Source organism: Sander vitreus, chromosome 1 (genome assembly GCF_031162955.1).
Source record: "Sander vitreus isolate 19-12246 chromosome 1, sanVit1, whole genome shotgun sequence".
Taxonomy (NCBI): Eukaryota; Metazoa; Chordata; class Actinopteri; order Perciformes; family Percidae; genus Sander; species Sander vitreus.
In genome coordinates, this window is record NC_135855.1 from 13337441 (window position 1) to 13361904 (window position 24464).

The following is a 24464-nucleotide window of genomic DNA, read 5'->3' on the forward strand; positions in this document are numbered from 1 at the left end:
CCGCCTCCGTTTCACCTCTTCGGCATGCATTTTAGCGCTAATCGAAATGCATCACCTGACCGCTCATTTACTGCACAACCCGGAGCGCAAGCCCGAGCCTGTGTAAAATGATAGAAATTAAGACCGAACCGGTCTTAATTTCGGGCAAAGATCTTCAGCTGTATACTAGGGCTGAACCAAATGTCATTTTAATAACGTTAGCAGCATCTATTGAGGTTTTTCGAATGAAGCTTTGTCATCACATTTTGACATCATCACCCTAAAAAGAAAAAAAATACAAATACAAAATTCTCAATTTGAATAAAGTAATTTGTCGGATTAAATGAGTCTTTTTTCATTAATTCAACTTTCTTTAATGAATATAACTCGTCAGTTTCGTCAACATAAATACATATATAGGCAGCAGGGTAATCCAATTAGGGCATAAATTATTGATGAAATAATAACCGTGCCCTTAGGCTTATAGCAACATTATGCTACGACAGAAACAACACTCTGGAGTTTTTGGAAATGTTTGCATGCATCACACTAGCCGGAAACAATCTTATGCAGCCACCACTGGAATCTAATTCTATAAATAGTATAATACTCATAATATTAGTGTAGCCTAATGTTTATCTGCAACTGTGCAGAAATACCGGGTTTAAACAAAATGAATAGACATGCAAAATAAAAACCTGCGCAGCATTCGAATGTTGACTTAAAATTTGAATAAAACTGAACTATTGGGAACAGCCCTAATATATACACACAATGGGATAGGTAACAGGGATTGGGAGATTGTCTGCAAACACTCAAACTACAAGAGGCTAGGGCAGGGCAATATATCGATATTATATCGATATTATGATATGAGACTAGATATCGTCTTAGATTTTGGATATCGTAATATCGTCATATGACATAAGTGGTGTCTTTTCCTGGTTTTAAAGGCTGCATTACAGTAAAGTGATGTACTTTTCTGAACTTACCACACTGTTCTAGCTGTTCTATTATTTGCCTTTACCCACTTAGTCATTATATCCACATTACAGATGATCATTTATCTAATAATTGTGAAGATATTTTGTTAAAGCACCAATTTTCAACCCTAGAATATCGCCGCAATATCGATATTGCGGTATTTGGTCAAGAATATTGTGATATCTGATTTTCTCCCTATCGCCCAGCCCTACGAGAGGCTGCAAGTGCCAAAAGGACTCATCTCGATTTTTATGGCTGAGTGGAGATGTGCAGTAATGACTGTAGCTGCTCACACAGCACAGTGCCAAGATGCTTCCAACCTCACAGTGATGAACACACGTCCTCTAATGTGCACCGAGAGAGCAACACTGTTTCTTATTTTGAATACCTGTGACTAGGTCAAGCATACATACGGACAAAAGACATAAAAAGGAGCTCCGTTTCAACCTTAGGGTACATGGACTCGTCATCTTCATGGTCAATTAGCTGCAGTGAATTTGATCAAAATAGCTGCCAAAGGTTTCTTTTGTGAAGCGTTGCGTAACGATACAGAGGGAAAATTTCTTCCTTCAGGCCATTTGACACCTACATCAAGAGCAATTTCAAAGACATCACTATGAATCATGGAACACATGAGTGGGCACCAGTGATCAAAGGGAAATGTTATAATGCCATGTGTAACATTTCGGCAATGCAAAAGTACACTTGTGGACATGTTTGCAAGTCAGTGTGTATTATCCGTTTTCAACTCACAAAGTCAAACAAACCCACCACACAAAATCTGACATCCTGATGCAGTGCAGTCAGCTGACTAATCGTGTCTAGTTCAAGGCCTCTTTTTAAATGTAAATCATGATCAACAGAATATTAAAAAAAAGGCACTGAAAGAAAATGTCCATGGGAACAAATCTAATTAATAAATATAGCGCATTATGAGTGCACTTTTGTTTCCAGGTCATTTGTTTCTATTCAATGATACGTTGAAACTAGAATGGCACTCGGAGAGCACAGACCTCCGCCAAGGCCAATGGTGCATTCACCTGCTCTCTGGATGGTCCCCTTTCCCGAGTTGGGAAGTAGTTCTTCTGACTTCGGTAGGTTCATGAGCTTTTAGTCGTAATGTGGAAAAAACATGGATGCTACAAAGAAGATGTGTCGTATATTATACAGTGGGGAGAACAAGTATTTGATACACTGCTGATTTTGCAGGTTGTCCTACTTACAAAGCATGTAGAGGTCTGTAATTTTTATCATAGGTACACTTCAAATGTGAGAGACGGAATCTAAAACAAAAATCCAGAAAAATCACATTGTATGATTTTTAAATAATGAATTTGCATTTTATTGCATGAGATAAGTATTTGATCACCTACCCACCAGTAAGAATTCCGGCTCTCACAGACCTGTTAGTTTTTCTTTAAGAAGCCCTCCTGTTCTCCACTCATTACCTGTATTAACTGCACCTGTTTGAACTAGTTACCTGTATAAAAGACACTTGTCCACACATTCAAACAGACTCCAACCTCTCCACAATGGCCAAGACCAGAGAGCTGTGTAAGGACATCAGGGATAAAATTGTAGACCTGCACAAGGCTGGGATGGGCTACAGGACAATAGGCAAGCATCTTAGTGAGAAGGCAACAACTGTTGGCGCAATTATTAGAAAATGGAAGAAGTTCAAGATGACGGTCAATCTCCCTCGGTCTGGGTCTCCATGCAAGATCTCACCTCGTGGGGCATCCATGATCATGAGGAAGGTGAGGGATCAGCCCAGAACTACACGGCAGGACCTGGTCAATGACCTGAAGAGAGCTGGGACCACAGTCTCAAAGTAAACCATTAGTAACACACTACGCCGTCATGGATTAAAATCCTGCAGCGCACGCAAGGTCCCCCTGCTCAAGCCAGCGCATGTCCAGGCCCGTCTGAAGTTTGCCAATGACCATCTGGATGATCCAGAGGAGGAATGGGAGACGGTCATGTGGTCTGATGAGACAAAAATAGAGCTTTTTGGTCTAAACTCCACTCACTGTGTTTGGAGGAAGAAGGAGGATGAGTACAACCCCAAGAACACCATCCCAACCGTGAAGCATAGAAGTGGAAACATCATTCTTTGGGGATGCTCTTCTGCAAAGGTGACAGGACAACTGCACCGTATTGAGGGGAAGATGGATGGGGCCATGTATCGCAAGATCTTGGCCAACAACCTCCTTCCCTCAGATGGGTCGTGGCTGGGTCTTCCAGCATGACAACGACCCGAAACACACAGCCAGAGCAACTAAGGAGTGGCTCCGTAAGAAGCATCTCAAGGTCCTGGAGTGGCCTAGCCAGTCTCCAGACCTGAACCCAATAGAAAATCTTTGGAGGGAGCTGAAAGTCCGTATTGTCCAGTGACAGCCCCAGAACCTGAAGGATCTGGAGAAGGCCTGTATGGAGGAGTGGGCCAAAATCTCTGCTGCAGTGTGTGCAAACCTGGTCAAGAACTACAGGAAACGTATGATCTCTGTAATTGCAAACAAAGGTTTCTGTACCAAATATTAAGTTCTGCTTTTTTGATGTATCAAATAATGTCATGCAATAAAATGATAATTAATTACTTAAAAATCATATAATGTGATTTTCTGGATTTTTGTTTTTGGATTCCATCACTCACAGTTGAAGAGTACCTATGATAAAAATTACAGACTTCTACATGCTTTGTAAGTGGGAAAACCTGCAAAATCGGCAGTGTATCAAATACTTGTTCTCCCCACTGTAGCTCAGAGTGTTTAGACAACACACTGTTTTCAGTATTTGCGTGACAACGAAGAGCAAAGTAAAAACAGATCAGGTGAGCCATGAAATTTGTGTTCCGACACCACACAAGCGCAGCACGAATGCCCTATCTCGCAATGTTAACAAAAGTGAAAAATAATTTGTTTCTCCGTCCAGGATGTGCTCTGAAATGTAACAGGTTCCTTCCTTGGTCCTTCCACCAAGTTTCATCAAAATGTCATTTGGCATGTCATTATACTTAAAATATATTTTTATATCTTAATTTTTTGTTCATTTTAGGTTTAATTTGTGACTTTTTCTGTCCATTAAATCCATTGATGTTTCAATTAGAGAATAAAAGTAACACAGAATCTCAAATCCAAAATCATTTAGGCGACAGTAACAGTGTGCGCCTCCACCGGCTGATAGTAATGACATGTCATCATGTCTAACTCAGGGTCTGAATGTTAAGCATAATTTTAAGCACATCTGTTTAGCGTATTAGGAAAAAAACATGACCTGTAATTACAGGGCAGCGTTACAGTGGCTCTCGCTGAGGATGGGGGACGACTGCTGTCTTTCTGCCTTCAGCCGACCGCAGGCTTTGTGAAATCTGAGCCGTGCAGTCCGAGCCGGCAGTCGACAGGGAGACAGTAAGAGCCGCGGCGTGATGATAACACAAGTTATGTTTTCAGGCTTCGAGGAGATGATGGAAGATGTTGGCAAGAATCTGTGGAGAGGCTTCATATAATGTTATGACCTCATGGTTTACTGCACATCCAAAACGCTCGTGATGTGGAGCTGCATTTGGGAACTGTGGTCGAAAAAAGAAACTACACTTTCTTGGTTACAGGAAACTTCCATCCTCAGATACTCTTTTCACTTTGTATCATTAATATGTGATCCTCATGTGTTATTCTGTGAGGAAACAGTGGACTTTAAAAGATAAAATATTGTTGACTTATTTTGTTATTAATGCAGTAACTGTTTGATTATCAAGTACATACATTTCTCTCAACACTCTGAACCTCGCAATAAAAATGTAAACACATTTAAAATTACACCTATTTCACCAAAAGAGACCACGTAGTATCCACAGAGAATTTGCACCAAGAACAAAACTACCAAGTCCGCTCTCCCAGAACAATACTTTCTCCCAGTTGAGAAGGTCAGAACAGTCCAACCCTCTATCTGAACCCTTATTAAGCTCATACTGGCTCAGACTCCCCAAAACTACTTCTTGAGGAAAAAACTCATTACATTTGGCATTTGAGTATCCACACATAGCTTAACCTGCTCTGTAGTGCAGTTCAGCCAGCGTGACATGTAGAGCAAAAAGATTTGCTAAGCTGAGACAGCTCCACTGTTAAGTGGACTCTTTTCAGGCTGAGCGGAGGACTCTGACTTTGTGGAGACCATAGGGACCCTCTAAATCATCTCCAGGGTGTATGACCATAATTGTTCAACCAGACTACAAAGTCACTGCAGTGAAGGCCCGCTCTGAAATGCATCAGTGGGCAATCAGAATGAATGCAGGCGGGTGCCAAAGTAAAAGGACAGGGGCATTAAAGTGAACATTGTGGGACAACATGACTCAGCAGAGTTCAGTGGAGGGTGCATATATCATTCTGTCATGATAAATGTTGTGATCGGATGTTTTAATGAGCATACAGTGATTCCCTTAAGTAATTAGATCGTTCGATTTTTGCGAGAGAAATACTTTAATCATCACATCATGCAGTGTCTTCTTGTTGAAGTTTGCTAGATGGTCAAGTTACACTCAAAACATCCAATAACAAAACAAACCCCTATTCCTTCAAACAGACAGTGGATTTCTTGTTAACTGTTGTCTCTTATTACAAAGAAGAGAAAAAAAAAGAAAATACTCAGAGAGCACATACCTCCGCCAAGGCTGTACAATCCTCTACTGGTCATTTTAATACACAAGATCTTCATACTGGCAGTCATGGGGGGCATGCGTTTAAAGGTTTTCTAAAAACCCAAGTGAAATGTACAGTAAGTTATGAGAATATTGCAAAAATGTTGTAATTGCCCTACCTCTCAATGTTAGTAAATTCTTTACAAAATACCAGGACGTGTACCCAGATCCAGATCGTCAAACGTGCATCACTTGTTCTTTTGGCCCGGAGCTTAACTATATATTACATTTCAATGAAATCTGGTTACAAATCTGATTTAAAAAAAGAAAGAAATCTGATACAGAAGTCATTTCATGGCATTAAAAACATTCACAGTATGATGTAAAACCAATTTTCAGATGTTAATGCTAATTTGGGAGAGTTCTGTACATTAGATAGATAGTTCAAGTAATTCACCAACGATGGACACAGGGTTACTGTGACAGACAGAGGATGCATTTTCTGACATTTTCTTGAATAAAACCGAAATATATTCCACGACACTTCCACAAGAGGCTACACTTCTAGAGTTAGTGGTTGGATTTAAGAATAATCTCAAAGTAGCCCTTATTATCTGCTCATTTACTACACTGATAACTACAGTACTACAGATTAGACAGGAGAAGCATTCCAGCTATTAGTGAGCATGTCTCGGGCTGCATTTGAAATCCAGCTTATCACCGCCTGTTTGTTGTCAGGCAGCCACAACTATCTCCACTCTTCCTCCCCTCTTGCCTCATTCTGACAGAGCGCAGACTACTGTAAACGGACAGAATTCCTCACAGATAAGAGCGGCAGCGTACTGTAGAGACTGAACTTTCTTCCTGGATGAAGAACTATATCTGGTCTGCAATGTTCTCTCTTTTGAAAACTTTAGTTTGAAATATAATTTTAACTGCAATAAAAAAAAACTATTCTAAAAGCAATTTCAACTGCGCTCCTAATATTGGTTGGTTGGTCTTTTTGCAGGCAGACCACTTATTCTTCTCCTGCACATTTACTGAAATTAAGATGACTTAGATGATCGTTGGAAACTAACATATTTGGTTTAGCCAACTTTTTAATGCATGCTCTGTACTCTCTCAATGATAAAGGTGCTGAACTTTTGATTATTGAGTTTTTCCATTCAAAAAACAAGATTCCTCAGAATAACTAAAGAGAGCTGTTCATCTTTGAACTTTATGAAAGCAACAATGCAATAAGACCTTTAAGGAGCACAGACTTGTTGAAGACGTCCAATCATTTTTTTTTTTTTTTAGTTTTTCCATTTAATTTGGGTCTGCTATATGCGTGACACATGTTCCTTTTTGTTTGCACATAAAGCAAAATTGCTAAAAGTTAATTTGATAGAAATAAAACTTTGTCTGTCCTCTTGACTAGCTTGTAACCCAGGAGTAAAAATAAATACATGACATGATTAAGGTTTTAATATCATATAAAGCACTGTGTGGGTATAAAGAAACACAAACCTCAAACACTTGCTGGTAAAATATCCAAATGAATGCTTTAATATTTCCTGATGCTATGACAACATTATAATACATAAGGCTAATGCTGCCATTTGAAGGCTTCAACAAGATGATCACACTTTTCACTGATAATTAAAGTGGTTTCATGGCAGCACTGCTCTGCAAATGGACAGTATTGTGTACCATTACACAACAGCACATGCCTGGGGGATTAACCATAGGCCCTGACCTGTCTGTACCATAAGGCTGCAGGGAGCGCACACACACACACACACACAAAATCACAACTTTATTTGCGTCAGTCACTGCTCCGCTGCCAAAAAGTCTGCAGTAATGTGGCCTCTGGAGGCTTCGGTCATTTAACCTGATAAAACCTCTGTACCTCAGGTATTTTATGAGTACATTTAATTTGTGGTATTGCTAAATTAAGCTAAATATCTGCAACATTCGTCCTCCAATGATTATCCGTTTCTACATGGCCATCGACGTCACTATCCACATCCATGCAAATGAGCATCTATATTCACATCTAACTTAAAATCACATAATTATTGTGGCCGGGTTGGCTCAGTGGGTAGAGCAGGCGCACATATACTGAGAGGTTTATGCCTCGACGCAGAGGTCCAGGGGTCGAGTCCGACCTGTGACGATTTCCTGCATGTCTTCCCCCTCTCTCTCACTCTCTCTCTCTCCCCCCTTTCTCACCTAGCTGTCCTATCAAATAAAGGCGGAAAAGCCCAAAAAAAGAATCTTAAAAAAATAAATAAATCACATAATTATTGAAACTAGGTATTTAAGCTCAGAAAACTGCTTTCTTAGCATTGCATTCAATTTGTGTGTGCTTTTCTAAGCTTTGACTAAATTACCTTTGGGGTTTCTCAATAAAAAGGCTTTGAAAGCTTGCTTCTCTCTGTCCAAAACATAAACCTTGGGAGGATGGAATTTAATTTAAGGGAACACGGACTGAGCTTCCAAACAGATCACTATTGTTTGTTGACTCCACTTCCCATTTTAAGGGATTAATTAAAAAAGAACGAGTTGAGCTCATTCCACATAAGCAAAATTGCAAAGAACAACACAATGCACTTTCTTCTCTCCGTCTCACTCCAGCTATTGTTAGCACCAGTGAGCTAATGAGGGGAAATGCAAAACGCGCGGAAGCTGAGCCTTTGAGGCCAAAGCCTCCCTCATATAATGGCCTACTAAAGAAAGGGGAGCTTTGTTCCGTGCAACACAAGCAGGTTCCTCTTTAATGACTTCATGTGCATGCCAATCACTTACGCCACACAATCCCATCATGAGGCCACACCACTTTTCGGGACTATCCCGATCATGTGAGCCTGCGGCACGTGACTCCTGTTCTCCCAAAAACAAGCTAGGATTCAGTAGAGCAGCCAGGTAAGACCTCAGGGGCTGATGATGGGGGTCATTCCCATTTCCAGATTGGGTAGAGACTCTATGCTCACAGGAGCTAACAGGAGCTGCCACGGATGTGCAACGAAGTCACAGCACAGAGAGAGGGGTTGTTACCTCAATATAAAGAGAACAAAAACGGCATGTTTGAAGAGCCGCCACTGCACTTTTCAAACACTGTATTTATGTTTTTAAAGAACAAATACATGGATTTGGGGATATAGGCCCTGGTAACTGCTGTAGCTTTTTTCACAAGGCTGCAATTTTACAGAAACTGCAACTATGAAAGCGTAACATATTGTACGAAGACCTCTTTAAGTTACAGTCACTCTGCGTAGGGTTACAGTGGGGTGAACTTCAAAACAGGAAATGAGGCAAAAATGTAAAATCTAATTTCCTCCCCCCGCTTACATGGCAAAATAAATACATAATAATATAATAATGTATTATAAAATAAAGTGTTTAATTAGTTTGGTCAGTTAAAAATGTAGAAATAGCAGCAGAAATCCCAGCATGGTGGTTCATTTCCAAACAAATGTGAAATGTAGTGATGAAATGAAGTGAAAGCTGGTATGGACCTTTTTCACGGCAGACATGTTGACATGTCATAGTAGGAAAAGCACAGGTGTATTCAAAACCATTAATGATGGCTGCATTCCACTTAGGAGAGGCCCTGGTGTTGTGCATGCTGACTCACTGAAATAGCTTACTGGGACACTTTATGGAACTGAGCCATCGTGAAGGTTATCAGCTTCAGCTGTGCTTTTCCTACTATGACAAGTCAAAATGTCTGCTGTGAAAAAGGTCCATTCTGATTATTTAAATTAGAAATGTTCTGCTGCAGTCCCCCCGCAGCAATAACTCTCTTTACCTCATTCTAATTTCGATGGCTTCGCAATGCGCTACGGAGTTCTTTTCTAAAACCACAAACATACTTCGCTGTCAAAAGAATGAGCTTATATATAGAGACAGAGGTATTTTACTGCTGATAAATATCTTATGACAGGAGGGTTTAAAACTGCAGAGTGGTGGTTTACTCTTTCTGCCATCATGATTCCTCAGCTGGTCTGCATCTAAAATGTGCTGCAGTGCATTTACGACGCACTCGAACACAGAGGAGTTCCTGATCTCGCGAGCTCCAGTTTTCCGCTCGCAGATCAGTCTGGCATCTTGAGACCGAGAAAATTTGGAGCCGTTCGCCAAACGACCAACCAATCAGCGTTGGTTTTGAGGCGGGTTTAGGTGTGACGCAACGAGAAGCGACTGTTAAAGTCGCTAAACAACATGGCGGCTTCCACGGATGAGATGAGCGTAGCTATCGCGCAAGTTTTATCCAAATTAGAAAGTATTCCTTCATTGAAAGAAGAGCAGAGAGAGAGAATGTTTTTGCTCTTCTCCCGACTGGTTTCGGCAAGAGTTTGATATGTCGTTGATCTGATTGGTTGATTTGGCCCGTCTATCACCAACATAGGTGGTGATAGACAGATGGTTTATCCAATCAGCTAACCAGTATTTTCGCCCCTTCCCAAAAGTTCTCCAATGGAAAGTTCCCAGATGGATATGCATAGTTTGCAGGTATGGTGCGTAGGGTTGGGTACCGTTTGGATTTTTACGATTCCGAAACGGTACTTTTAAAACGATTCCTAAACAGATTCTTGAAAAACTGAAAAATGACATAAAAGAAAGGCTTTTTTATGGAGTTTTTTTTTAAAATTGAAAATGACTTAAATTGAACAATATATTAGCGTTTTAAAGTACTTAAATATATAATAAGTAAACCTAAGTCACCTAACACATAACTACAATAATTTAACAAATAATAGTTACACTATTAACAACAACAAAATAAATGTTGAGTTGGTATGCCAACCAGCTTCAAACTTTAGCAGTTCTTTTGCAGAACAATGACCATATTAGCCTTCTCTGGCGAGATACTACACCTCTCCTGACTTATGGCATGTCCTGCACAGGAGGAAACTCTCTCAGGTGGTGTCCAAGAGGCCTGGACACACAGGGAGGAGTTTGAAAGGGCGCACTCCCCCACCACCAGGCTACAGGGTCTTGTCTTGTGGGGAGTGTGTGGTAGAGCGAGGGATCAGTGAGAGAGTGACGGCGATTATCTTCGGAGCGAGTACCGACTCTAGAGACATAGTGAGAGAAACAAAGTGTCTCCACTGTGTTTTCTGACCACGGTGGGAAATCTGTAGCGGGACAAGTTAACCCTCTCCTTGATTTCATGTTGTTTATGGAGAAGAACAACCAGGACATGAGTCGGGGGAAATGCAACGCTACCAAGCCACGGCCGAGCAACGTGCGTCGCCGTGACGTGTAGTTACATTTTTCGAGAGGTGCACGTCAGGCTACGGCGTATAGGGTCCGGCGTAAACGCAGAGGGGTCTGCGGGGGTACGCCATCGATTCGACGCACAACCATAAAACGGCCTTTAGGTTTTGAAACACAAAAAGGTTGTAAAACCTAAAATTTCATCAAGGAATCTTACAATATGTCCAGTCATATTTGCATTATGGCCACCAGCTCTACTGGTGACTGATTGAACGGGAAGTTCAGCCAATGGCCACAGTTTTCAGACATTATTGACGGAGAGACGTTGACAGACATCATTTGTATAATTTTTAATTGAACTTTAAGGAACAGGCCAAAGGTGAGGCCACACCCCGAGACAGGACATGATGTACAAGGTGACAACACCTTGAGTTATTGTTTCTCTTAGAACACTTACTGAATCCAAGATTACGTTGCTGTCAAAATGAAACTTTGCATGAAGTAATGCATTTTTTTGTCAAGTAAAGGTGTGTGCACCTTCATCAAACTAGTCTTAGTAGAATTAGAAGGGCAGATTGTCTTAATTCCAATGCTGCAATGGGTTCATATAACCACAAAATATTCTACTATGCAGATTAGCTCCTGCCTAGCTTCAAACTGAGCATTCAACCTTTCAAACCACAACTTCAGGCTTTTTTTTTTTTTTTTTTTTTTTTAAAAAGGTGGTGTCTGTGATATCGCCCGACATAGACACAGCCCGATGTGATAGAAACTGAGGCCCGTCTTTTAGAAATAGCAGACAGAGGGGGCCTGTGAGGTGTCAGATGTCGACAGGGACCAGTTGCTGGAGTCTCGGCCTGGGCCGCCTCTCATGCTTACAGCAGCTGTGTCTTCTCAGACCTCACATTCCTGCAGGACAGACCCACTTCACCCTCATCACCTGTGCTGATCTGACCTCACAGCTACTTGAATTCAAGTCATTTTCTTTAGCTTTTTGTAGATACGAAAACATAAGATGCTCAAACCCAAATAGTCACAGAACTTCCGTTTTAAATCTAATAAGTGTATTATATAATTCTCACACAAACACAGTGATAGAAGATGATATGGGGGGGGGGTTACTCATCATAAATTGCAACTTCCCCAGTCTGAGTCCAGCTGGGGACGTTTGTTGCATGTTACTCCCCTCATTTTCCTGTCATCACTCTACTGACAACTCTATAATAAAAGGCCTAAATGTCTAAAAAAGATCCTCTGACAAGGTACTGTTACTTTAAACTCAGCATTGAGCAGCACAGACAAAGTAGGCCAAAGCCTCTAAATGAAGACTAAAGTGATAAAAAAAAAAAAATCTTAAAAAAGGAACATTAAAAGGCGTCTTGCACAGATTCATATCTGGCGTTGTGAGTTTGCAGCCATAAAGCGTCTGAAGTCCACTCTCGTCCATTGAACACACCGAGACATGCATCCATGATTCAGCAGCTTCTTCACCCCATTACACCTCCCTGTACAACTACAGCTGCTTTGCAGTCTTTATTGCCTCCACTGCATTAGAAGCTGTACTGTCCTACCTCCACTAAATAATACATGTAAACATTTACCCCACCCTACTGCAGCCGAGCACAGCATGCAACTTCATCCTGTTATGAACATGAATACAAAATACCAGATGCAAGTTTATTATTTGAAATAACTGTGGTTATGATTGTAATATGTCCTTGGGTCTGTCCTGTGAAGTTTCCTTTCATTTATGCTATATCATCCTACATATGTTTACACGCACTGATTGATGATGATGTTTCTTTTAATGCATAGGCTACCATCATCAACCTGCCCAGGGACTACAGATGAAAATGATCCTTTTGGCGAAATCTGACACATTTACATCATATTGGTAAAAATAAACCAGGAGTCATCATTTTACAGGGTGTCACATGCAGTATTATGAGATCAACTTAAGTGGCTTTAGGTGTAGATCAAGCACTCAGATGGCATGACACTGAGCTGCAACTCAAACTTTTCACAAGCTTACACAGTATACACATTATACAAATTATACACATTATATGCATGCCTCTGATTCATTGAATTCATTGAACAAAAGCATCGACTGAGCCCATCCACACCTTAAAAGCATGGACAACCATCTTGCAAATGAGTGAAGATTAAAAGGACAAGTTTCTTGATTCATTGGTTGCTTGCAGCCCCTTAAGCCACTCTTCCCACTGCGGGGCAGCCCACCACACACCACCGTGTCTAACTACTAAACATCACACTCTTACCTCCAGAAGTGAACGCTGAAGTCGGTTGTAAGTGGGACTCAAGTTTTCCGTCTGCTCTCAGGATGGGTTGCAGAGCCACACACACTTGTAGCCACTCAAAATGCCTAAGTCTCTATTTAATTCCCTACATTCCCACTGAATTAATTTGTTTTCTTCTCTCTCCCGCCGTTTGCCTCCGAACAACTCCTCGAAATACAACTCCGCGCTGAATACTTGCGCTTTTTTTTTATCCGTGCGTGTTCGCTGTAGTGAATGTAATTAAAAAGCAGTCCTTCGCAGCTCGTTGACGGTCGCTAGAAACTCTCCACTTTGCCTAGCTAATCAGTGCGGCCGCTCTGGGGACGCGCGTCAGTGCGCGTTCACGCGGCTAATGGGCGGGGAGAAACTAGAGAAGAAGGACGGAGCCTCAGCCAAGCCCCCGGGCGGGACCGGAGCTGAGTCTGTGATTTATGTATCCGTATGAAACTTCCGCGTACATCATAACGACACAAAAAGCATGTATTCACATACACAATCATCGCAAAAGGAGAGGCTGTAAAATTATTAATACATTTTTCTGAACTCTCAACCGGCTCGGCTGGAGAAAGACTCTAGCGTGCATGCTTTATGGGCCACAAAACGCGAAAGTATGCACCTTTTAGCGAATGGTTGGCGAGTATTTTTTTTCCTAGGATGACAAAGGTATGTCCCGCCTTACTCTGCCTTACTGCCTCCGATTGGCTTACCCTAACATTCTTACCATTACCCTAACCAATCCCACTCCTCTTACCTAAATCTAACCAACCCAACCAACGAAGTAGGTTGCGGCATGCACCTTTAAACGTTGGTTTGTAGCCCGCCAATAAACTAAAGAAGAAGAAGAACGAAGGCGACGACTACTGGTCAATCAGAGGTAGAGTAGGGCGGACTATGCCTTCGCCATCCTAGGAAAATAATGGACGGAGCGAAACAACAGGAAGTATGCACTAAATAACACGGCAGCTACGTACACACATCACACCACGCGTTTTTAGATGATGGAAAAAACAAATCTGAGCGTGCATTTTGAATTGATATTGGATTGCCATGACGGGAGATGTGTTGGTTTTTGAGCACGTGACTGTCTTTCTGATTATAAGACTGAAGTGTAGAAGCCCTAATTTGTTTCAACCCCTGTGGGTAATGAAACAGACTGGTAGCCTTTCAGTAAATGTAGCTACCGCGCAGGTACACTGTCGCAAAAACATTTAAAGTCTTCCAGCAGCAGTGGTTTACGTTAGTCACTGTAATGAGGGACAAGATTGCAGTTTTTGTGCTACTTTTTACTAGAGTGTGTCTTTTACAGGTATGGACATTGAATCAAGAGCATGCATTTTAATTTGGCAGTACACTGTATGTTCTACAGCCTTACATTACGGTTTAGCTGAGTTGTTTAGCTAGCTAGCTAGATTCGTCTGATGGTGAAAGTTGCAGTTGGCTAGCTAGCTAGCTAGCTCATGCTAACGTAAGACCGGTGAGCTGCCTGCTGGCAAAAACGATGAACTAAACGCACTGCAGTAATGTTATACTCGGTAGGGGCATCACCGGACACCGGCAACAAGACTGTAGTTTGTCTGTTATGCCCGACCAAACATATTGTAGCTAACGTTACATTTATATTAGCTAAGGCTCTGAACACCCACACAGGTGTTTTCAGTTAAGGTTGTCAATCACAGTCTATACACGCCCACACAGTCCTGGTCTAATCAATCAGATTAACCGAAAACACCTGTGTTGGTGTTCAGGTCTCAGTGAGTAACAACGGTCCACACCATGGTCCACATATGTCTATGATGGTCCACACCAACGAACCAAGATGGAACCATACTAACGTTAACTGAAAACCTTCTGTGTGTTCGCCAGTAAAGTTGAACTGTTTGTTTACGTTGACTTTACATGGTAGCGTTACGACTTTAACACAGCTTCATCCCTTTGCAGTAACGTTAGTAGTTGTCCGTCCAATGAAGATACGATAATTAGGTTTGCATCATTATGTTCGGGATACGTTTTGTGACACACTACATTTTAACATAACATAATAACATTTTGAAAACTACTTGTTTTGTCTGACCAACAGTCCAATTTGATTACTTTTCCGACGATCATCAACTAACGTTGCTCATTACAGTACTACAGTAGAACTGCAAATAACTATTATTTTTAGTATTGATTAATCTGCCAATTACTTTCTTGATATGATTAAAAAATCCACATCACAATTTTACTTAAGCCCAAGGTGACATCTTAAAAGTGATTGTTTTGTATGACCAAACAGTCTAAAGCTGCAAATATTAATCAAGTAGTTAGTCGACTATTAAATTAATCGCCAACTGTTTTGATAATCGATCAATCGGTTTGAGTCACTGATGGGGGAAAAAAAAAAATTCTGCAAATCCAGTTTTTAAAATGTGAATATTTTCTAGTTTCTTCACTCCTCTGTGACATTAAACTACATTTCTTTGAGTTGGGGACAAAACAAGACATTTGAGGGTGTAATCTTGGGCTTTTGGGAAACACTGATCAACATGTTTGCCCAATTTTCTGACATTTTAGACCATACCATCTATTTGATTAATCGAGAAAATAATCAACAATGACAATAATCGTTAGTTGCAGCGTTACAACTGTCTAAAACCAACATATTTAGTTTACAATCGCATAAAGAAAAGCAGACAGCTCTCACAATTTAGAAGGGACATGTTTGGTATTTGTACTCGATAAGTAAAAAAAAAAAAATATCAATTGATCAAAATAGTTGTTGATTCATTTTCTGCAGATCGGCTAAATATTCAGCACTAAAATCTTCTGTATTTTTTTTTGTTAGACTCACTCTCTGACTGTGTTGGAGGATGGACCCTGTAGTGCTGAGCTACCAGGACAGCCTGCTGCGGCGCTCCGATGTGTCCTTACTGGAAGGACCTTACTGGCTCAATGACCAAGTCATTGGTTTCGCTTTTGAGTACTTTGCTGCTGAGCGCTTCAGAGTCCTGGGGGAGACCATCACCCTCATCAGCCCGGAGGTCACCCAGTTCATCAAGTGTGCTTCCTGCCCTGATGAGTTGGCCCTATTTCTGGAGCCGCTGGATCTTGCTTCTCGCCACTGGGTCTTTCTAGCTGTTAACGATAACTCCAACCAGAGCGCCGGGGGATCCCACTGGAGCCTTTTGGTCTACCATCACAACTCCAACTACTTTGCACACTATGACTCTCAAAACGGCAGCAATTCGCTGCACGCGCGGCGCATCGCCAGCAAGCTAGAGCCTTTCTTGGGTGCCGGGAGAAAAGCGCCGTTTGTGGACGAGCCCTGCCCGTCACAGCAGAACAGCTATGACTGCGGCATGTATGTTATTTGTATCGCAGAGGCCTTGTGTGAGATGGCCAGGGTGGAAGGCTCACCGCGCCTTCCTGTGCAAGTCATCACTCCAGCCTACATCACTCAGAAGAGGGCTGAATGGTGCAGACTGATCCAGAGTCTAGCTCAGAATGAGCTCTGCTGCTCTCCGTCTTTTCCTTAGCATGTTGTTTGCCCCTCATATATGCAGAACAGCTGTCAACCTCTACATATCTACTGCTGGAGCATCTGAATGCACTCCTTGAATACAGTATATAACGACATATGAAGAATATTTCTATTAAAGTCTCTATCATACTCCATAATAGAAAAGGGTTTAAAAAGATAACGCAATGTTACGGATCTTTAACGATTCATTGAAAACTTGGTTTATGTTATGTCATGTTTATGCACAGCAGCATACAATATGTAAACCTGAACACCAGCATGCCTACAAAGAAATTGACTTATGTACATATTTAGTAGGGATGGAGAATGTCATGTCAAAGAGGAGGCACAGACTTTTCATTTCTCCATTGTATTAGTCCGGGGCAAATGTAGAAATGTTTACACAGATTATTGCTCAGGGTCATTTTAAATGAACTAGAATTGACGATAAGAATGTGAATCTTAACTTTATCTCCTACTTCATATCATGTATTCCTTCTGTCTCTTAGTTTGACAACATGCAGTACGTCTACAACTACAAACGTTTTAAAGAAAATTGCTGTGTGAGGGTAAGACATGCATTCTGACTGTATGGGACAAAGGCCAATGTTGAGTGGTATGATATGTTCTCACAAAAAGTATCAAAGTCATTGTATGCTGATCTAATAAATTTTACTGTCACATTTTTGTTGAAAAAACGGTACATTTCCTTTGTGGTTTTTTTATTTGTGGTTCCAGCTGTCTTGTCATCAAGTTCAAGTCTCATTTCTGAAAATATTTTGATAATTTTAATACATTTTGCATCAGCAAAGGTATTATGATGTTATTTTGAATACACAATTACCTCACTGAAAAAAAAATTTATTACTGTAAATATTTGATGCCGAAATGTAATTTAAGTGTACAATTTGTATGGATATCATATTTTGGGGGGTATCGATATGTTTGAAATGTACTCTGGTGATTTAATTTATTCATTAGTATAAATAATTACACAAAAACTGCCTAAAATAAAAGAAAATGTAAAAAAAATCCACCCAGACCTACAGATTAAAGAAGTAACAAGTCTGAGAATCTGATAAAACATTCAAAGCAAACTTTCAGTACTTGACCATTTTGATTCTCCGTGCTACAATTAGTTAAGTCAGTGCTCAAAATGTGTTGAAGTTTGATGCCCAAGCCTACCTTGCAGTAGCTTATCATTGAAACATGTCTTATTGTTGTTGTCTGAAAGAAAGGAACATAAAACGTTCAAGAATGGAACAGCATGATGGATCACAGCTAAAAACTGAAACACATTAGGGGCAAAGTGTCAACTTCATTGTGTTGTGATTGCAAGAAATCTATAGCAGCAGCCAGTTATTATTCAGACAACTGAAACAGAGACATTCACTAGTCCCACAAGTTTTAAAAATAATCTTATTTTGGCAAACAAAGGCAACAGCTTTCATTTTTAGAAAAGCATCAACATATCTACGAATATAATTTCCATACGTGTCCCAAAGTAGATTGTGGGTAAGCTGTCATCCAGCATTGTTGCTTTAGAAAGCACACAGGAAGGCCAAAGTATTCTTTATTTACGACCTTACTATTCTCAGTCAGACTGTGGCCTGTGACATATTTATAAGCAAGCATTACTCTAGAAGCTGAAAAAGGATTTAGGGTTTCAACATGGATAGACATGCAGCAAAGTAAAGCTGACCACATCTCGACGTGGAGTGGGATGAACAAAGATGGTTCACAGAAATCCCACAGGTGATTTCAGGAGGAGCAGAGTGTGAATGGATAAAAGATCACTGCCTTGTCTTGTGTTATGGAACTGCGGACCTAGAAAGCAAAACGCTATTGTGGTGAAAAGTCAAGATGAATCACAATTTAGATAAATATTCATTTTATTGTTTTACTTTGTTGAAGAATCAGATACGATTAAGAAGGGATTTAAAAATCTGAAATGCCATTTAAAAAAAGGGTTGTTTAAAAGAAATTGACTAAATAATGTGAATTGACCATAAACAGTATAATCAGGAATACTCAGCAGTAATTCTGTTGCAGAAAAAAAATAAATAAATAAGGGCACAACCTCCTGATCTGACTGGCTGCCCTGCTCTTAAATTCACACTGCTTGGACTGTCTCCACACTCTGCTCTCCTTTCTCAGGCATATCTCACCCAGAGTAACCAGTCAGACGAGCCATCAGGGTTTACTAATAAAATGCCACAAAGCTGGGCCATTCACCACCCTGGCAGTCCACTGCATTAGTGAGACAAGGAGCCCAGGGAAAGGCACATTAATGTAGACAGATTTGATTCTAAATGGCCAATTAACCAAGTCCACTCCGTGAGTGTCTACAAAGGAAATCAAACTTAACTTTCTGTCTATCGTCATATCAGGTCTTAGTACTCTAAACAACCTACGGTAGTGCATGTGTCGTAATTTGAAGGAATATTACAGACTGGTGCACTGGTTCTGGCAAATCATACACAGCTTTGAAGGTTGAACACAGCAGTTGGCCTTTAAGTCTGTACTGGACAATGATTACAAATCAGAAAACAATGAGATTCCATAAACAACCGTTTTAGACCAAAGGTACTATAAAAATGAATTAGTAGCACAAAAAAATGTAGCTGTCAAACCAGTATTGTCCCTCATTCCATGAATATTAGTATTAGTATGAACATTTTGTGAATCATATGCTTTGATCTTCAGAGTCAGCTCGCAAACCAACTGAACAGCTATGGAGCTTTTTGGAATTGGCTTAACTTGAAACCTTACTCCCTTAAAACTTGACTTAACGTTTAAATAAAAACAGTATAGGGTTTTTGTCCAGTACTTCATCATTTGATTAAACCTTTAAACTCACATTGTTAAACATGTTTAAATGCTGTTACACCAAATCATCCAGATTCACAGACCATGAAGGACTTGCATCTTGACCTGCAGTTAGTTTGCCTGTGAGGACCTGACATGGCACAAAAGACTTAAAAACATGTTTAGTTTGGTTTGCTACAACAGTTTTGAGCTCTACCTGCATTAACAAAACATGCACACATACTGTATAGCTGACACTATTTAGATATGTATTAGGTTTTGATTTATGACCAGACATAAACTTCATCATTTATAGCCATAAACAAATGCTCCATTAGTGAGCTCACTCACCGCTGTTCTTCATCAGTGTCGTGTGATATTGATTTCAGGAGCAGCAGCCAAGGTTCCCGAATCTCCAGCTGGTTCATATTTACTCGTCAGATAGAACCCCGCGGGCATAAAGCAGGTACATATACAAACACCAATGCACACACAAACCATACATTGAGCCCAGAACTGTCTCTGACCTCTGACATAAATAGAAACATCTGTTTTGGGAGTGTTGGTTCTACATTACATCATGTCTTGTCACAACACATCTGCAACCAACTACAACAACTTGGAACCATGTTGGCTTCATTTACAGCAGCATGCGTGAGAAGCAGTTTGATTAAAACAAGCAACATCCTAACGAGAGGCCCAAACCGACAAAAGTCACATCCTGGACGGCAGCGTTTCCAGGTGTGCACCGCATGGTAAAACTCTTGTTCAGGAAAAAGTAGGTCAAGTTCATATCACAACATTAAATCAGGAAAGAAAAGAGAAGGCAAGAATTAGATTCTGTGCACCATGATTCCCCTGCGATAAGGCTTTCGCATTGTGCTCCATGCTCACAAACAGTGTCGGTGCAGAAGTGCCAGGCTTGTCCAATATCATTGGATCAGGTGGTAAACTGAAGTTGTTATGTAGGTCAGTCATTGTATGAGCGCTCTCTTTGTCAATATTCTGTCCCTGCAGAAAACAGTTGGGAATTTACAAATCTAAAATCCAACAAAGACTTCAATGTAAAATATTTGACCAATCCTAAAATCTGATGAAACGGCACAACAAGACTATTAAAAACACATTTGGGTAACTCTGTGACCAGTTAATAAGGTGTAAGTAATGCTTGACTTTTATCAGCCTTTAGTGGCAACCAGGGAATGGGATTAATAGCACTTCTGAAGTAGGCTACTGTGTAAATTAGCTAATAGCTAATATAAATATGAATGAATAATTTTATTTCTTTTTTTACTTTCTACACACCCGAGGAGCACTCCATGCAGCCTGCATTGTGACTGAATCATTTTATTGTGTCATGCACACAAAAAGTATGCCCAGCCCAAACAGGTTTACAAGACACCACTACTTATAGCAAGGGACCAGATACCAAAATAGCATCATAAATTAAACAAATAAACCTTCTTGTCTTTTTGGCCATGCTTTAGAAACAAAAGTTGCCAGCTTATATACATTAATGGCTCAAACTAAAAACTGTAAATATGGAAACTGATTTTTCTTAGCTTCACCACACGTGTCAGTTGTAACCAAAGCCATTGATTACGTGGAAAGTGTACAAACACCGAGTCAGGATGACGGACCGCAGATCTTGGTTGAATTAGTTATTGCTGGAAGGAAAAGTACAAATAAAATCCAAAGAGCTGATGAAGTGCAGATGATAACACACAGAGAAAAAGAGAGGAAAATGAAAATTTAATTCCATGGTAATGTTAATCCAATTGTGAATATTCTGACCTTTTTCCTCCACACCAGGAGCTGTTGTTCAATCTATGAACCGATGAATCATATCGTGAAACTTGAACTAAAGAAAGGGATATTTGTCCTTTAACAATGATTATGCCCTTATATAGTATAACTACATATATATTTTATGTTCATCTTATCCCAGGAGTTATTTTGTGCTGGAATGTTAATGTAATATATTGTACTCTGGTTTCCCATACTTCCCAGAATGACTTTCAACAGCTCTCCAGAGAATGGGTGTGAACTTGACGCTCTCAGTCAATGGTGAGCACGTGGATGAGTAAACATAGTGAAGCTATCCAACTTGTTTTGTGAACACTGGGGTGTGTCTGTGGTCACGGCCAACATATGATAATCAAAACACAGTTTAACATGCATTGCATTCTGATCCTTTGAGGTCTACTGGCAGCGGATAAATGAAAAGTTTTACCATTGCAACTTTGACGTAGCGGACCATATGTTTGTACAATCAAACTCAGTTGTAGCCGCCTATAATGATGTCATGCCTTCTTGTTGCCTGGTTTTCCATGGAGATAATACAAATACACTCCTTTTAACTTTCTTTTTTTTCAGAGTTAGGATCCATTTTTGCTTTCAAACTGAACTGTAGATCCACCTGTACTGGCCAATAGAGGTTTGTTAAATCAAAACCGGCTCATCTTACGCATTTTCACATAATACCTAATTCTAGTAATGTAATATTAAATTAAATTGTTCTGTTAAACCATTTTAGGCCTTGCCAGGTGAAACTATAGCTGAATGCATGTACATCCTATTAGCCTTTTTTCATTTAATCTTTTTGTGTTTTTAGTGTTATTTCAAAAACATGCACTTACCTAACTTTTTTTTTAGAGAAAAATGTAAAAAAAAAAAGAAAGCTATCATTTGATTGCCTCAGTGTAGAATATTGCCATAAGAAGTACAGCTTTTGTAATTGTCTTCTCTCTAAATATAAACCCACTTGGATAGAAAGAAAAATGTGCACAGTGTGCTGCAGTAAAACGCGGCCCCTCTCACTTCATAAATTGATTAACTGTAATGCACTTGGATCGTGCTCTCAGCAGACGTGGACATATTTAATGCACCGCTGAGGTAATGCGTTCCTGGAAAAGCTCCAGTAATGCGGCCTGCGCGTGATGATTTTACTGTGTGTGATAGACAATTACCGCAAAGTTACAGTCGGAATTCTCCTTCACACAAGAGAAGTCAAAGGTCAATCGGAGAGCATTCCAGGACAGACAATATGGCTCCCTGGAGGTATGGATGAGGCTGCAGCTTGTCTGGCCATCTGGTTTGACCTGCCCCCATTACTCTACAGCTTAAACTGACTCACACACAAAAGGAGTTACAGTATTTGGCCCCTGCCCTTTGTGCTTCTTAAAAGTCCCATGACATGCTGCTTTTTGGATGCTTTTATATAGGCCTCAGTGGTCCCTAATACTGTATCTGAAGTCTATTTCCCGAAATTCAGCCTTGCTGCAGAATTACAGCCACTAGAGCCAGTCCCACAATGAGCTTTCCTTAGGATGTGCCATTTCTGTGTCTGTAGCTTTAAATGCTATTGAGGAGGATAGAGGGGGGGCAAGGTGGAGGGTGGGGGTGTGGCCTTGACCAACTGCCATGCTTCGCTTGTTTTCAAGACATGATGTCTCTCTCTCTCTCTCATGGGCGGGCCAAATTCTCTGGGCGGGCAAAGCAGAGAAAGGGGAGGTAACCTTCCTCCTTATGACATCATAGAGGGAAGATTCCAGATCGGCCCATCTGAGCTTTCATTTTCTCAAAGGCAGAGCAGGATACCCAGGGCTCGGTTTACACCTATTGCCATTTCTAGCCACTGGGGGACCATAGGCAGGCTGGGGGAACTCATATTAATGTTAAAAAATCTCATAAAGTGAAATTTTCATGCCATGGGATCTTTAAGGTTTCCACTAGGCTTGCTGTTGAACTGAGAGCGATAAACTTGGTGCTGCATGAGGTAATATTTATATATATATATAGTTTTAAATTAAAAGTACTCATCATGCAGCAGAATTGTAGTTGGGTGGTTTAATATAAAACAATGCATCCTATTTTATAAGCTAATGTATCTAATATAAATCTGCAAAGTAACTACATGTTGTGGAGTAAAAGCTGCCATATTTCCCTCTGAAGTGTAGTGAAGTAGAAGTATGAAGTAGCATAACTAACTAAACTACTTAAATACTCAAACCAAAATACTCATTCTACAGTAACTAAAATACTCATACGTACCTGTATAGTACCTGTACTGAAATGAATAAAAAGGTATTGAGGTTGCTTTTAAGTGGCATTACAAGTACCTCAGTATTGTACTTAAGTACAGTACTACGTGTTACTTGTAAATGTATTCGTTACATTCCACAATGGCTGATAAACTGATAAAAAAAACTGATAAACTAATACTAATTTGTTCAGGTAAATTGTTCCAAAGTTTTGGGATTTGACCAAATGGTGAAAAGAGTTTTTTTATGCCAATTTAGGATTAGACAATTCTGTGTATAAGAGCTAACAGCTATGACGTATCAACAGTCGCATACATAGTACAGATTTCAACAATCTTTTTTTGTCTAAAGGGTTTTAAATTGAGTCTTTCTCATAACAAGTCTGATTCTTAAAAACATCCTCCAGTGATAAATGTTTCCATGTCGGAAACATGGAGCACTTATGGGGGACTTTGTTGTTTCTTTAGTGTTAAAGTGAGCAAATATTCACAATCTTTCATCACAATTAAGGTGGAGGTTTTGGATGACGGGAGAATACTGTAATGTAATGGACCAAATCTTTAACACTTTCATATCCACTTCATTCCACTTTTCATTCCTTAAAGGTCCAGTGTGTAACGTGTTTAGTTGTTTATTATCAAAATCTGTGTTGCCCGTTCACAAACTTGGACCACACGTATTCAAAATCCAAATTTCAGGAACAGGAGTCTTCTTCTTTTCGCCCAGAAAAAGAAAAAGGATATTGAAAAGAGCAAGAGACTGGCTTTTTGAAGCGTGAAGGCTACTGTAGCTGTAATGCGTACTTTGAACTGCGTGGTGGAGAGAGTTGATTGCGATATATGATGTCAATGCTAGATGGTAAGCTAAGTTGCTTCTTCTATCCATGTTTATCTTGAAGTGGAGCTACATGGTTAGCTACTCTCATATGTTGTCAGTCCAAAAAAAGACAGGTTCACATTTAAATATGCCACTTCAAACACTGGTCTGGGGATTTCTTGGTTTACAAATTGTCA

At 40.2% G+C, this 24464-nt stretch overlaps 2 protein-coding genes across 7 annotated transcripts in view; one reads left to right on the plus strand and one right to left on the minus strand.

Annotated features, from left to right (window-relative positions):
* Positions 1–13440, minus strand: part of myo9aa (myosin IXAa) — a 129452-nt gene extending 116012 nt beyond the window's left edge. For all 5 annotated transcript variants that reach the window (XM_078270832.1, XM_078270914.1, XM_078270997.1 and 2 more), the window contains exon 1: positions 13084–13440. The gene's annotated coding sequence lies outside the window, so the exon portion shown is untranslated. The remainder of the gene's footprint in view (positions 1–13083) is intronic.
* A 514-nt stretch (positions 13441–13954) lies between these two features.
* On the plus strand, positions 13955–17303 carry senp8 (SUMO peptidase family member, NEDD8 specific). 2 transcript variants are annotated; one of them, XM_078271204.1, is made up of 2 exons: positions 13955–14041; positions 15926–17303. In XM_078271204.1, the coding sequence occupies exon 2, from the start codon at positions 15951–15953 to the stop codon at positions 16614–16616; it is 666 nt and encodes a 221-aa protein (XP_078127330.1). In that variant the 5' UTR covers positions 13955–14041; positions 15926–15950; the 3' UTR covers positions 16617–17303. The 2 variants fall into 2 exon arrangements, with proteins under 2 accessions (XP_078127330.1, XP_078127247.1); XM_078271121.1 differs by lacking the exon at positions 13955–14041 and adding an exon at positions 14097–14407.
* The last annotated feature ends 7161 nt before the right edge of the window (positions 17304–24464 follow it).

Coding starts and splice junctions, on each gene's coding strand:
- senp8 (XM_078271204.1), top strand. CDS start 15,951: ATGGACCCTGTAGTGCTGAGCTACCAGGACAGCCTGCTGCGGCGCTCC.